This window comes from Odontesthes bonariensis, chromosome 24 (assembly GCF_027942865.1).
Source record: "Odontesthes bonariensis isolate fOdoBon6 chromosome 24, fOdoBon6.hap1, whole genome shotgun sequence".
NCBI classification, from domain to species: domain Eukaryota; kingdom Metazoa; phylum Chordata; class Actinopteri; order Atheriniformes; family Atherinopsidae; genus Odontesthes; species Odontesthes bonariensis.
Window position 1 is genome coordinate 20,373,390 of NC_134529.1, and position 14,478 is coordinate 20,387,867.

At 41.5% G+C, this 14,478-nt stretch overlaps 1 protein-coding gene across 2 annotated transcripts; it reads left to right on the plus strand.

Moving 5' to 3' along the window:
- On the plus strand, positions 1–12,335 carry hmgn3 (high mobility group nucleosomal binding domain 3). Of its 2 annotated transcripts, XM_075459751.1 has the most exons (6): positions 2–193; positions 2,498–2,548; positions 2,827–2,856; positions 6,467–6,517; positions 6,843–6,941; positions 9,257–12,335. In XM_075459751.1, the coding sequence occupies exons 1-6, from the start codon at positions 179–181 to the stop codon at positions 9,296–9,298; spliced, it is 288 nt and encodes a 95-aa protein (XP_075315866.1). In that variant the 5' UTR covers positions 2–178; the 3' UTR covers positions 9,299–12,335. The 2 variants fall into 2 exon arrangements, with proteins under 2 accessions (XP_075315867.1, XP_075315866.1); XM_075459752.1 differs by lacking the exon at positions 2,827–2,856 and having other exon boundaries at positions 1–193.
- Positions 12,336–14,478: the final 2,143 nt, after the last annotated feature.

Sequence of the window (14,478 nt, forward strand, 5' to 3'; positions counted from 1 at the left end):
CCTCCACCCAATGGCTGTGGGAGGCACAGAGTTTTGGGGAGTGCATATAATCAACATATTATCGAAGGTGCTTAGATATTGATCCAGTATTTCGAGGTAGTTCAAATTCACCTCTCTTGGCCCTGAGGGTTTGACCTTAATTTTCCCCGAGCTTGGCGGAGAGAAATTCACGAGTAAAATGCCGAAGAGAAAGGTGAGTTTTGGTCGCTGCCATCCGGCGCACTTCACCGTAGTTTTTCCAGCTCTCGCATTCGAGGAAAATAGCGGTGCGCGATTTTCTGTGGCGACGCTGAGGCAGGTGAGGTGATGCCAAAGTTTGAGGAAGCGTATAGATGTATATTTTTGAATCCCCGCAACCCTTCAAGCTGCTTTAAACGCGCCGTTTTTGCGCACAGGACAGACGAACCGGACGAGCCTTTTTCTCCTTTTTTTTTTTTCTTTTTTTTTTTTTTTTTGCACTATAATTCCTCTTGAGTTTCATCTCAATGGCCGTTCCTGTGGTCGTTTTAATGTGCCACTTCCCCGTGTACGGTGCGCGCTGGTGAATGTCAGACAGGCTTCGCCGGGTGGACGGACGCGCAAATCAAAAGGTGGGCGCGTTTTTAGGAACATAGCAGACTTGTCGGGTCTGATTTTTTTTTTTTTTAATTTTATTTATTATTGAAAAAAAAGAGAGATGATCTTTAAAAAAAAAAAAATATATATATTTATTTATTTTAAAAGATGAGCACGCTCCCCGTCTGATTTTTGGTCCAGCGGTGATGGACGCTCGGCGTTAAGCCGTATGAACAAACATCCACATCCAACCAGAGAGAAAGGAAGAAAGAAAGAGAATCAGAGACAATTGCCGCCGTGTTGAAAGAGGCCCTGACACTGTCTAAACAGCATTACACGTCGAGCACCAGCGCATTGTATCAGTGCATACATGGAAACTGGCTTTTCTGCCACCTAAAAATCTGCCATTGTCTGCGCAGATTCTCCTTTGAGGACAGAGAATGGGGGGCCTCTAGGGGCGGAGGTCGCCCACATGCAAATGATGCGATTGCCAACCTGCAGGCTAAACCAACATATTTTTTTTCCCCTCCTCTCTCACCGCGATGGGGGTGGTCTCTCCTATGCGCCGTCCTTCCCCACCTGCAGGCAGAATATACCCTGTCCGTCACACATTATGTTCCCGCCCGCGTCTCCAGCTAATAACCGCGTCTGACTCAATATTTATAGTCCACCCTTCTTCAGGGAGCTCATTTGTTGGTCTGTAAGCAAGATGCCTCCGTTATTAAAATGGAAATCACCAGAGGGCTCCCGGCAACATCACGCCGCGTGTCATCTTCGCCTTATTTGAAATTTACAGGTGAAGCTCGTGCTTGATTTGATTCATTAGATCCCTCTTTAGCGAGTTTTTTTTCGAAAAAAAGATGCTTAAATCAATAAAAATTCATAGGAAAACCGTTGGATTCATAACCAATATGCAACGATTAGGTCTAATTCCAAGACCTGTCAAGAGTTCTGGGACTTGTCACTGTTTTATGACATCCTCATTGCTTGCACATTTGCATGATAATGTAACAATCTTTCATAGACTGGCAGTAAGTCACAGAGGATGCGAGCAGAAGTACTTTTGCTGTCTCTAATGTCCTATTTGTTTCTTGACTTGTATTATTTCAGCACATCCAAAGGACTGTAATCAGTCCATTGATTTGAATGACTTTAAATGCAGGCATATGGATGTGACCAACAGTTTCTTTTACTCTTTATCAACCGCTTCACAATCAGTCACATCCGGATTAGATGACTGGTCACTAATATTTACATAGAAAAAAAAAAAAGCAAAGGACATAGGTGCCAGCCAATTTGCCAGTTGGTAGATCATTAGGATTCATCAACTCATTGCTTCAAGTGTTGCTACAAATGCATCGTTCGTCATTATAAAGTTAGATAAGTTATGAAGTTAAACATATTCCATTGCCACAGATATGTATCTATATATAGATATATATTTAAAAATGGATGGCAGTGCCACTCTGCGGTGACTACGGAAACAATGTGAATGGCATGCTGTCGACAGAACCTAAACCGACTGAAAGGATTATTAGAGACCTTTTGTCTTAACGTATACAGCCGGCGATTTCCGTCGCCATCATCAAAACACCAAACGAGGGAACATCTTTCGGAAAAATGGTGCTCGCTTTGGTAGCAATGAGTGGCCAAACACTTAATTAAGACACTTTTTAATGGCTTTGTCCTTTAACCTCTTCAATACAAAGAGTTTTGAATTTTTTTTCTGTTTATTGCTGCATATCCGTTGGGGAGAATATCGTCAAAATGATGCCAATTTATCTGTGATAGACAGATTTTAATAACGCAGCTGGCCGACCAATATGTCGGTTGGGCTCTCTTTTATTGGTGATCATTGGTTCAAACAATGAGAAAACACATGAAGTACAAACTGAATACGAGGCGTATATTTTCAACTTTGATGTTGTTTAATTTCCTGTAGTCTCCAGAGGGTCCCGAGGGCAAGGAAGCCCCCAAAGTCACAAAACAGGAGGTAACTGTTTCACGTGTGTTTGTGTGCCGTGTGTACATGTGCAGCTGTGTGTTAACTTGCAGTGCATTTTTTTATTTTTTATTTTGTTGTTGTCGTTTTTCTCTACTGACAAGAGTGTATATGAGTTGGATAATAGGCACATAAGAGATTAATCATTTGTAGCGGTCACGAGGTAGATCAGCTCAAGATCAGCCCACAGAGGTACAACTGATTCTCCCTCTCTCTCTGTCACCATCTTTCTACCTCTCTGTCTTGTTGATCATCCTTTGCTCCGGTAGCCCACCAGAAGGTCAGAGAGATTGTCAGCGGTAAGTTTTGTTCTCCCCTCCCTGTCTTCACCTCTGTCGCTGTCCTCTCTTTCCCTCTCTCAGTCCCATTCTAGTGTCCTATCACCATGGCTCAGAGTAAAGTCCTCACCCAGTTTATGGATTTGATTAAGGCAATTAGCATTTATAAATTCCATAAACATGCTCCCCGAGGATTGGATCTGGCTTGGTATGTGTGTCTTTTCTCTGTTGTCTTTGTCTGTCCTCGCTGTGGCTTGTTGCAACACTCTGTTGATGTGCTGGGCTGCATGTCGTGAAAATGTGCATTTAGCCTATTAATGATCTGGCACCAACTAGTATCTATCTTTAATATCTTTGATTAAAAAGTCATTTTGTATTGAAAGATGAGATACACTTGAAATATCCTCAACTTAGAAGAGACTCAACGTTTATTGTTTTTAACCATGAGAGTGCTCACCAGCAAATGGAAACTCAGCCCGTTGGTGGGTGCGCATCATTTTCATTGGACCATGCAGCTCGGCCATGCAGGCCACGTGTTCGTCTGTGCGTCTCACTTTGCATGTTTAATCTGTCTTTGCATGTGTGTGTGCATTTTGCATGTCTGCTTTTCAAAGAATAGTGTGACATTTTGGGAAAACCTCATCGTCTCTTTATTGCCAGTTTTGATTCGCAGGTCATTACTGGCAAAGTTCTTACAGAGGCAGCCATGTTGGAAACAACCCGCAAGATTTAATTTCAGGTCAACAAGACCAGGTTCTGATTTAAATGCATGCGGAGAGAACCATAGAAGTCCAGTGGTCTCTAGAATGTAAAAAATACACGTGTGAAATCACCAGTCTAATCAGATTAAATGGAAAAAAAGGCGCATTAAAAGGTTTTGGGCCTTGAAAAAAAAAAATCCTAAAAAAAGCATGTTTTCCCCCTACAGTTACACTTATATGAAGCATCCTTAAAGTTTAACATTACTTCATTAGGGCTTAATTCATGGTGCTGTTTGTGTGATTAAGGTGAAAAGCTCATCCTTAGTCACTTTCTTACGTCCGCAAAGGGACGACATTCTGCCACCACCAGTAGAAACTGCCTTCATCTTCAGCTTTGCCCTTGTGTCAGTGCAAAAGCATGAGGAGCTGGTTGCATCTTCCGGCTTGACAGAGGATTTTGCTGTCTTGTGGGAGGGACTGGCCATGCTTTGTAAAGCTGCTGCCTTTGGTAATCGAATTATCTCTTAGATTTTTGGTCAGGATTGTTAAAGTAGCAGGTCTCTCCAATATAATGCTCCAGGCATCATTCTCCTCTTTTATGTATCTATACTGGATATGGCGTCGCTAGTGTTTTTGGCGTTTTAGGTGTTTTGGACTAAACATTTTCTAAGGTCATGGTCCACAACAGCCAGCATGAGAGTCAAAATCCTGTTGTGATTCAACCATTGCATCGAGGCTTAATCAACACTAGACTTCACTGTTTAGTCCATTTCTCAGTATTTTGTAAATTTCTTAAGGCTAATAGTTGGAATAGTTGTGTGTGTGTGTGTGGCAATGTTTTGCCATTTTTATTAAGCTGTTTTGTGATGGCCGGTTCTGGCGTTTGGTTCAACCAATCACCCAGCTGGAGTACTCACTGCACAGTTTTGTAACAGACAGTTCCCTTCATATTACTATGAGGGGAACTATGGCTGTTCTTGGTCCCTATAGTCCAGACAAAACTTATTTCTTCCAACAGCTGTAAGAACCGTGAAAAAGTTTGAAAGTACCGTTAGTTACCAGTCATTAGATACCTGTCAGTTGGCTTCAGTGATGGCAATTTTGTTGCTAAATTTAGCAACTTTCCAGACCTTTTCAGAAACTTTCCAGAGTCTTAGGATGTCTTTGACCATGTGAGGAAATGTTTGAAACACTCTGATGCTTCTAATTTAATCTCTGGAAGATCATTGTACATGTAAATATATCTTATGTGCGGGGGTAGATGTGTCCGATAATGCTGTATCAATGAAATGTGGATGTTATTAGCTAACAACTTCAGTCACAATTTTCAAATTAGTTTCCCAGACTCACAACAGAAACAGAAAAATGTGTGAATGATAGCAACTTCATTGCTTGCACTGTAGGTAAGCGCATTAAGTAAAAGAGAAGCAAACAGATGTAAAGGGCTGGCACAAAGAATGCAATGGGATGACGTCAACATTTAGCTACTTTTTAGCAGGCTTAGCTACTCTCACAAATTGTTGGTATCACTGAAATGTGGTTAGCTTAGTGTAGCTAAAAAGACAGCAAACAGAAGAAGCAACTGGCCAGGTTCTATGGAAGGTTAAAAGGGCTTTTTAGCACATCTAGAGATTCTTAATTAACTTATTTGCTGTTTTTTAATATTAACACAACAAATTGTGGTTTAACAAGTCATTTAAAACAGGATGCTTTCTTAGCTAGTCTCAGCTAACTTAGTAGAGGAAGTTAGTAGAGTATGGTAGACAAGCCTCAATCCTAGTTTATACATATATATAACAATGTCCGTTTTTTGGGTTGATATCAATATTACATGTTTTCATATATCAACAAGAGGTTAGATAGCATAGGCTAGCAGAAAAGAGTACGAAGCAGGAGCCTTTATCAAACCCACAGTCTCTGGGCTATTCACACATAAGGTCCTTTGTACATTTGCAGTACTTTGAGATGGCATGGTTAAGTCTGGACAATATTAGCTCCACTGATCCTCTAATTTGGGTTGACACATGCAGCTCCTCCATAACACTTAAACAACTTTAGGGCTGTTTGAAATCTAACTTTAGCTTCGAATTTGAAAAATGAAAGACTGTTTGGTTGAAAGAAAGATTGTTTCCCAAGATGTCCAAGTATTCTACTTTGAATGTGTCATTCGGTCATTTTCGGCATGTTTCCTGATTTGATATTGTCTTTCTTCAAATGCTTTCAACATTTTGCCTCTTTTAGCAGATAACCAGCATTGATATATTGTTTGTAGGCTACGATTGCATTTGGATTTTTGGACAAAAAGTTATCTTATAAGTGTTTTCCCAGTTCTGATAAACTGGAGCTAATATTTTTTTTATGAGACCATAAGCGTCAAGCCCCACCGTTTCTTATCTTGCTATATCTGTTGCCTTTCAGTTCAGATCTCATGTTCAGTGTCAGAGTTAGTCTGAGGGAGGGGGGGGAGAAAAATCACATGCTTTAATTTAGTGACGGCAATGTTACTGTAGCTCGTGGCTTCGGGCTAATGTGGTCCACGCTCAGCAGCCTGGAAAATTTCTGCAGCAAACTTGCTCGAACTGAGTGGATAGGTTTCATACTTCCATCTGATATAGTCATTGCAGTATGATCTGAGGTCAGTTCACTTTTAAATGGTGCAGATATTTACAACATATCACAGACTGGATTATATTCAGAGCCAGTTGCTTAGGAAATAAAGTCCAAGCTCTTCATCCCTATTAATATTTACAGTGCGATCCCGGGCAGACATTCCCATCCTCCATGAGCTCTGTGTTCATCGGAATGAATTTGCTAAGCTGCTCTTGTGGCTAAGTGTGGAGAGGAGGGGGAACTGAATATAAAGTATTATTTCTCCAACAGCTATGAACTTTGAGAACACTCATATCTAACGTGTTTTGTGTCATTTGTAGAAACCCTCTCCACCCAAGCCTGAGGCCAAACCCAAGAAGGCCATCGTCAAGGTAAAGAACACAAGCAGTCCTTAAACAATCATGTACACCCACGTGCATTTCCAGTCTGAAGTTCTTGGTTGTCTTTAACTAGTTTGTGACCATGATGTGGAAAAATAATTCAAATCATATTTTTTTTGTTACATCCAAAATATGAGGGAATTCACTTGCATTTATTTTGATTAAATGTCTCCATAACATACTATAAGTAAAATTTGAATGTTTTCCTATATTATTCACATGGAAAAATTTGGGCGTAATCATGCGGGGAACTTATTGGGCGATCTTTTTGAATGTACGTGCAGTGTATGTAACAGTGCTCTTCTGTTCTGTGCAGAAGGTGGCAGACGATAAGGGGCCAAAGGCAAAGAAAGGTGGCCCCAAGGGGAGGAAGGATGACGGTCCCGCCCAGAACGGAGATACCAAGACCAATGAGGTATGAGAAGAGGAAAACGTGAAAAATAAAGAAAAACCTATATTATGTATGAAACGGACCAGAAAGTAATGATGTTCATTATCCTATTGTGTCTATTTGTGTGTAAATCTGAACATTCACGTCCATTAACGACACCTGTATTCACCCCTCTGCACAATTACATCCGCTTTTCACCGTTAATACCCTATACATCTTACAATACATCTTTCTCATGTACGCATGCTAAAACACACACACACACACACACACACAGATCTACGTGTCTCGTCCGTCTGTCAGTGTGTCATCCATCAGAAGCATGGCTCCCTCCTTGATGTCAGTGAGAGGGCAGAGTGAGACAGTCAGAGTGAAGGGTATGATTGATTGTTTCTAATTCATCTCTGGTTTGTGTGTGTGTGATTCAACACTTAACAGCTCATTTATATTGACGGAGTGTAAATCTTGACCCGAGTGTGTTACGGCGTGCTGTGTGTGTTAGTGTTTTTTGAAGGAGTAATGCAGAGTGAAGACTCTGCAGTGGGTGGATGAAGGGGTGAAGTTTCTTCTTCTTCTTTTTTTTTGTTTGCTGTGCAGTGAAGTAGGCCAAGGACAGCTTTTTACATGAGCAGGAAGCTCTGCTGCTGCTCACAGAGCTGTGACGTGGTGTGTGATTGGCTTGCTGTGCTCATAGACAGCTGGCTAAAGTCAGGCAGAGGGAGCCGACGGGGAGACGTTCAGTCGACGTTCAAAGCCGGATTTAATTCCCTCGTTTTTTGAGATCACGTTGTTTCATCGTGAGCTGGCGCGCGTCCTCACCCGGGCTTTGTAGATCTTGACTTAAAGACTGGGTTGAATTACGTAACTCTCACTAGACAGTTTTCGTATAAGCATCATCCACTCTGAGCAGTGAGTGTGTAAACGTGAGGTTTTATCCAGAAAGGAAATTGAGAAATAGCTTAGCTGTTGGGAAAGTGCATGTTTGCTTGTTAACTCTTTGCATATTCATCATGATAATATTCGTCTTCACATGTCTTGGTGTCATATTTTAGGCTTTTCCCCATCGCTAAACGCTGGTATGTCTCCGTTATTAATCGACCGTATAGAAATGTAAGAGTTTATCACCTTAATCTCAGTTTAACACTGGTCCTTCTGATGAAAAATGAAAAAAAAAAAACCGCCTGATTTTTAATCAGAAATGTTGACCTCACTGGAAAGTTATTTGGTACTTTTCATGTGTGTCACATGCATACATTTTGGCCCTCTAAAATGAAGTTGGCGGCCTTGCTCGCTGGACTTTTGTGGGGATTTTAATGTGTCTGCGCTTCATGCCAAACTAATGTCATGTATGCAGTGTGTGGTAGGACTGCTCACTTTTGGAACGAGGCACTTTTCCTTTATTTCACTTTGCCAGTGCATATAATCCCCTAATAACCCCTTGATATCCCTTATGACCACATCATCATTAATGATGGAATGAGTATTAATGCAAGTTATTTGGTTGACACGTCAGTGTCACATCTACTCAGCTGCACCCACACGTTGCTTCATGTGTTAAGCTCCGCTTGTTTCTATAATTAAATGTGACTTATATGTTGTGAACGGCAGGTAGACAGAATTTCCTTATTACTTCTATCTCCTCTATAGACTGATTAGTGGAATCCTGCCTTTGAAGTGCTACAGATGGACCCGCTGCAGACTGGCACTCCTGGCAGTTGTCGTCCTAAAAGCGGCGCATGAAATGCACGCTGCTTCTTTCTTTTTGCGATGTTTTGACATTGTGAACTGATTCCACACCTTCTCCTCTTCATTCATTTTGGGACTGTCGTCTCACAGGTCTGAGGGCTCGGTCGTTTTGAAAAAAAATGCAACGTAGGCGAGCAAGCTGCTTACTGAACAGCCAGGCAAGATGACGGAGGAGCCGGGGGATGACGACCACAGCGTAGCTCTCACTCACACCAACAGGACAACTTTAGAAATGAGTTGTTTTAGATGGCGGACACATTGCTTTTCTCTTGACCCCCTTCTGCGTAGCTTTAGCTTGGCTTGGCCTGTCAACATTGATTTTCTGATTCTCCAAACCGAAAGCGCTCTCGCCGCTCTAATGTAAGTAAGAAAGAGAAATCCATTTACAGGCCTGGTGCTCGTTTATTTGCTTTGTAAAACTCTAACCCCTCTAACAAAGTTCTAACACTTATTAAGCTAAACCAAACTCTGAAGTGCGGAATGAATTTGGGTTTTATCTGCTCAGACTGAGTTAAGTTACGAAGAGGAGCCCGGAGAGGATGACGATTGCACTTGCGTCTTTGTCTAATTTCTCACTTCTCCCCCCTCTGCAGGTAACTGAAGGAGCAGAGGAGGCGACCGAAGAGAAGGCGTAAAGAAACGGGCGCGTCCACCGACTCGTCCCCTCCGACTCCATGGCAGCAAAGCATCTTTTTTTACTGACGATTTTTGTACCATGCTGAATTTTTTTTAGATTTGTGATAGTAGAGACGGACAACCAGCAGCCCCACCCCATTATCATCACGCTCCTTTGACCTGTGTTTTACGCTCGATTCTCCTTCCTCCTCCTCCATCCCGTGTAAGCACAGAGTGCAGTTTGCCTCTTAGAAGCAGTAAGGCCGACTGAAATGGTTTTTATCAGACAGCTGCAGATGTTCTTTGTTTTTGCCTGAAGGGGGCCATAAACGTGACTGTTATGATCTTAACACCAGTTCTGCCTTTGTTTGGAATTATTCTTCTCTGTAAAAAAAGATGATCATCGTTATAGGCCTCTAAAAGGGAGATGCCCCCCACTCCAGATGGTTAAGGTGAGGGTTTGTGGGCATGTATCAGCAGTTCTAACGCACAGAAAACGAAAAGCCCAGTTCCATGGTCGTCATGGGGAACATCTGCAGCTCCTTAAAAATTCCTAGTTTTTAGATTCACCACCACTGTTTTTCCACATAGCTCGTTTTGTATGTGTGTGCTGGAGTGAAAGTGTTGGTGTGTCTCTGTGTTTGACTTTGTCCCCCCCCCCCACACACACACACACCCCACCCGAACCACCCCCATCCCCCTCGAACGCCTTGTCCTGCAGCAGAGTGACATAGCAATAATGAGTGGTGCTTCTGTTCTAGACGACTCTATTGGCTTTGGACCCCTCTGGGCTTCTCTGAGTTTCATCCTGTTTGGGGAATATTTTGAAATAAAAGAAAAAGTTGATGTCACGTGGGAGTGAGTTTTTCAGTGTCTCTTCGCATACCTGAGAATAAATCAGCTGTGTGGAAAACACGGCATGTATATCTGATCTCATGCTGGTTCTTGTAGCGCATACACAAGCGGAACGTATGCACCCGCGTGTGCATGGAGTATTGTGCTCGAGAGCTCCTTTTCAATGTGTTCAGGTTCACAAGTACTTTTTGAACCAACACAAAGCCACTGCTGTGTGTCTGCGTACATCTTTGTGTGTGTGTGTGTGTGTGTGTGTGTGTGTGTGGGAGGTCGCCAGGGGCACGTGGCTGTATTAAATACAACTGCTGTGTCAGGAAGTGAAATGTCAGCATTTGCCAAAGTGGTGGGACCTTTGGAGCCATTTGGTCTCTTCATTGAGGGACGATCTGTCACTCAAACTCATGGACCATTAGCATGTAAAGGTGCGGAGGGATAATGTCTGAATACCACATCAGAATCCTCTGTCACTGCGCAAACCAGTACTTACTGTGATAATCCAGAGACGATAAAATTCAAGTGTTGATACACCAGGAATATCAAGTCTCTTGGAAACGCTGCAGGGCTGCTCTTGCTGTACAAGCACTTTTGACACACGTATTAATTCACACTGTAACAAATATATAAAGACGGAATGCGAATGATCAGAGAGGAAAGGACTGTTAAATCTAAATAAACACAACCATATCATGCATTCTATTCTAAGTGAGTGGTAGCGGGAACAGGGTGTGATTGTGATTTCTTTTTATAGAGGGAAGATATATTTGTTTGATTAGAATAAAGCTGAGTTGGTGTCCACATAAAATGATTCCCAGTGGCACATCTGAAACAAGTAGCTATGGTTAAAAGATCTGCTGGTGGACTGGGTGTAGAGTGTGGTCTTTAAAAACCCTCTTAAATGGTCAAATCAATTGTGTGAATTATTGAGTTTCTATGCTCTGTGTCATTAACCTTTGACTTCTGTCCAATCTGCCTCGAGGCATAGAGTGAGGTTGCCTCCTTGTGGCCGTGTCAGCCTATACAATTACGTTTACGCTTGAACACTCAACGCACACACAGTCGTGTGAAAAAGAAAGTACATCCTCTTTCGGTCCAATGGTTTGACCCGTCAGGACAAAATAATACTGAAAGAGGATTAAAAAAAAACAAAACTGTGGTCCTGAAAGGTCTTAAAACGAGGTAAATATGGCCTCAGATGAACAACACATAACATATTTTAACATGTCCTCATTTATTTAGCAAAAACTAAACCAAAATGTTGAAGCAATGTGTGAAAGAGTTCTTACGGCTTCCATAGGAATAAAGAGGGTAAATAGTGTCCAGGAACTGCTAATCCAACTGAATGGATTCATTGATCATCAGCAAGTGTGAGCCCTTCCATAAAAGCAGGAAAGACATCAGCAATGATCTTAAAGAAGCAATTGTTTCCGCTCATCAACCTGGGAAGGGTGATATCCCACGAGTCAATCATTCTACAGAGAGATAGATTATTCACAAGTGGAAAACATTTAAGAAAACATTCAAGACACAGTCCACTCCTCCCGGGAGTGGACTATGAGAAAAAGCCCCCAAACTCCATCTGAGACTCTACAGGCCTCAGCTGGCATGTTAAATGTTAAAGTTAATGACAGTACAATTAGAAAAAGACTGAACAAGCATGGCTGGTTTGGAAGAGTTGGAGGAGAGAGTCTCCAAAAGACAACAACGTCGAGATGTTTGGTCATAATGCCTGACACTATGTTTGATGAAAACCAAAGCATAAACCACAGCATATCAGCACAATCGTCTCATACCAACTGTCTGGCACACTGGCAGAAGGGTGATGATTTGAGCTTATTTTGCAACCACGAACTCCTCTGCATACCAATGTATTCTACAGTCAAATGTGAAGCCATCTCTCTGACAGCTAAAACTTTGCTGAAACTGGGTCATGGAACAGGACAATGATCACAAACACAGCAGCAAATCTGCAGCAGAATGTCTGAGAAAGAAAAGAATCAAGACGTCGCAATGACCCAGTCATACTGCAGACATAACGGCAATTAAAATGCTTTGGCGAGACCCAGAGAGACCTAAGTTATCGCTGCTAAAGGTGGTTCCACAAGCTAACGAATCATGGAGTGTACCTAGTTTTTCACTTACTGCTTCTGTGATTTTGTCTTAGTTTTTCTTAAATAAATGACACAGTGTAATGTGTCACAATTGTGTTGTTGTATTTACCTCATTTTAAGACCTGCAAAGGACCAGTGTGTTTCGTTATGACCTGATATGTAATATAAATTAATTCATTTCATTCCATTTCAGCGATGTCAAGTGATCGTTGGTCAGCCGCGCTTGTGATTAAACTGAAACCAGCCAAGTTCAAGGAAGTAAGAGACATTTATTCTTATTTGATTTGGCAAAAATGACCTAAAACTCTCATCAATGTAGCTCCTTTAGGAACAGTGCCTGCCTGTTAATGAATGCACGATTTACATGAAAAATCAATTCCTTTCAACTGGAAGACGTTCAAAACTAAACTATGGCAAACCTTTTCCAGAAAAATACCCTGTTTGGTTGATTAAACCCACTGGGAAAATCTAATGAATGATGTAAATGCCAAAAATAAGTAAATAAACTCATTTCCGTGCAGTACAAAGTATACTCTGTCTCTAGCTTGCCAGCGTTGCTCAAAGTACATGTAGGTTTTATTGATGAAACTAATCATTTTCATGCCTTTGCTCAAGTGTGTTGACTCTCCCTCAGGCAGAGATTTGGGAGGCCAGTCCGCAATGACTGTCGCTGTCTGAGCACTGAGCGTCGGTCACTTTTTTGCACGTGCTCTAAGCAAAGGTCAAGTCAATGTGTGGTGGTGGCTGCGTGACAAATTAACTGCCTGGGAATGTCCTCATGGCGGCCACGGTGAAAGAAATATAACCCAGTCGAGACAGTTTAAGCGCGTTCTGTGGAGTTTGTTAAAACAGAAATATTTCTTTCAGGGTCCCTTCTTCAACTTTCAACTTCAACCTTTTGCAGTTTTGCAAGATAGAAACTGCAGATAACATATCAGTAAAGTAACTGAATGACTTTTTCAGATGTGAATGTAAGCGGACTGCCAACAGGTTAGCAATAATATACTAAAGCTCATAGTTTTATTAGGTTTACTTCACCACTGGCGGTTGGTGTGCAAAAGCGGATGCAGAAAAGCAAAAACATGACTTAATTCTCCCAGAATAAACAACTACACCCACATATCTGCACTTCTGACACGGACAAAAATAGATCGTGAAGCCACAAGTGACAATCCCACCTCCAGCTGAGTTTGTGTCCATCTGCTATACTGTCTAAATTCTGCCAAGATAAACCAAACAATGTCCAACCCTTATTTGCAAATGAGTTGCAAAGAAATGTTCTAAAACGCAACGAGAACCCACGCATACACAGGGAGAACGTGCAAACTCCACACAGAAAGGCCCCGGATGAGATTCGAACCAGGACAAATTCAATTCAGTTCAATAACGCTTTATCAATCCTCAAAGGAAAATTCAATTTGCCCTGAATATAAATTATTTTATCAAAATAAATTAGAATAAAAGTCAGCTGCCTAACATATAGAAAGTACATTGGGTGTTGCTGTAGGTTGGCAACGACTGAGCTGATACTGTCAGACAGTGTCGGCAGGCGACACAGGTGAACTCTCTCAGCAGACAACATGGACAGAAACCCACTGATACTAAGCACTGGTCCTCCTCGTCCGTTGCTAACTTTCTGACGTTGTCTTTTTCTTCCCATTTAGTCTTAAACCTGAGAAGAGAGGTGTTAAAGATGTTCCTGTAACCTTGTCTTGGTGAAACAAATATTGCCTTTCTGATATTCTTACTGTGTCCTTGTCAGTGCTTCAAACTCATCCATCTTATGTGTCAATGAGAGCTCACACTTCCCATGATGATCAAGGGAAGGAATGACTTAACCCTTAGGAGTCTGCGGGCAACACTAGTTTTATTGTTTTTTCTTAGCAATTGAATCATCCCGGCAGCTGTCAGACTTTTCAACACATGCACACACTGATCATGTTGTTGCCTTTCCCATGATAATCATATAGAGATTTTTCTTTATCCGTATTATTTATATTTTATTCATTTCAACTTCACAATGTGCAATATTATTTATACTAGGTCACTTTACTTTTTGGTCACTTTACTTTTTAGTACTTGCTTTTTCTCTTTTTACAGATTTTTTCTTTTCTTTTTTTAATTTCTTGTTTCATGTCTGTTGTTGCTGCTGTGACAAGTGAATTTCCTCGTTGTGGGATAAATAAAGTACAATCTAATCTAATCTAATCTAATCTAATGCACAGAAGGAATTTTTA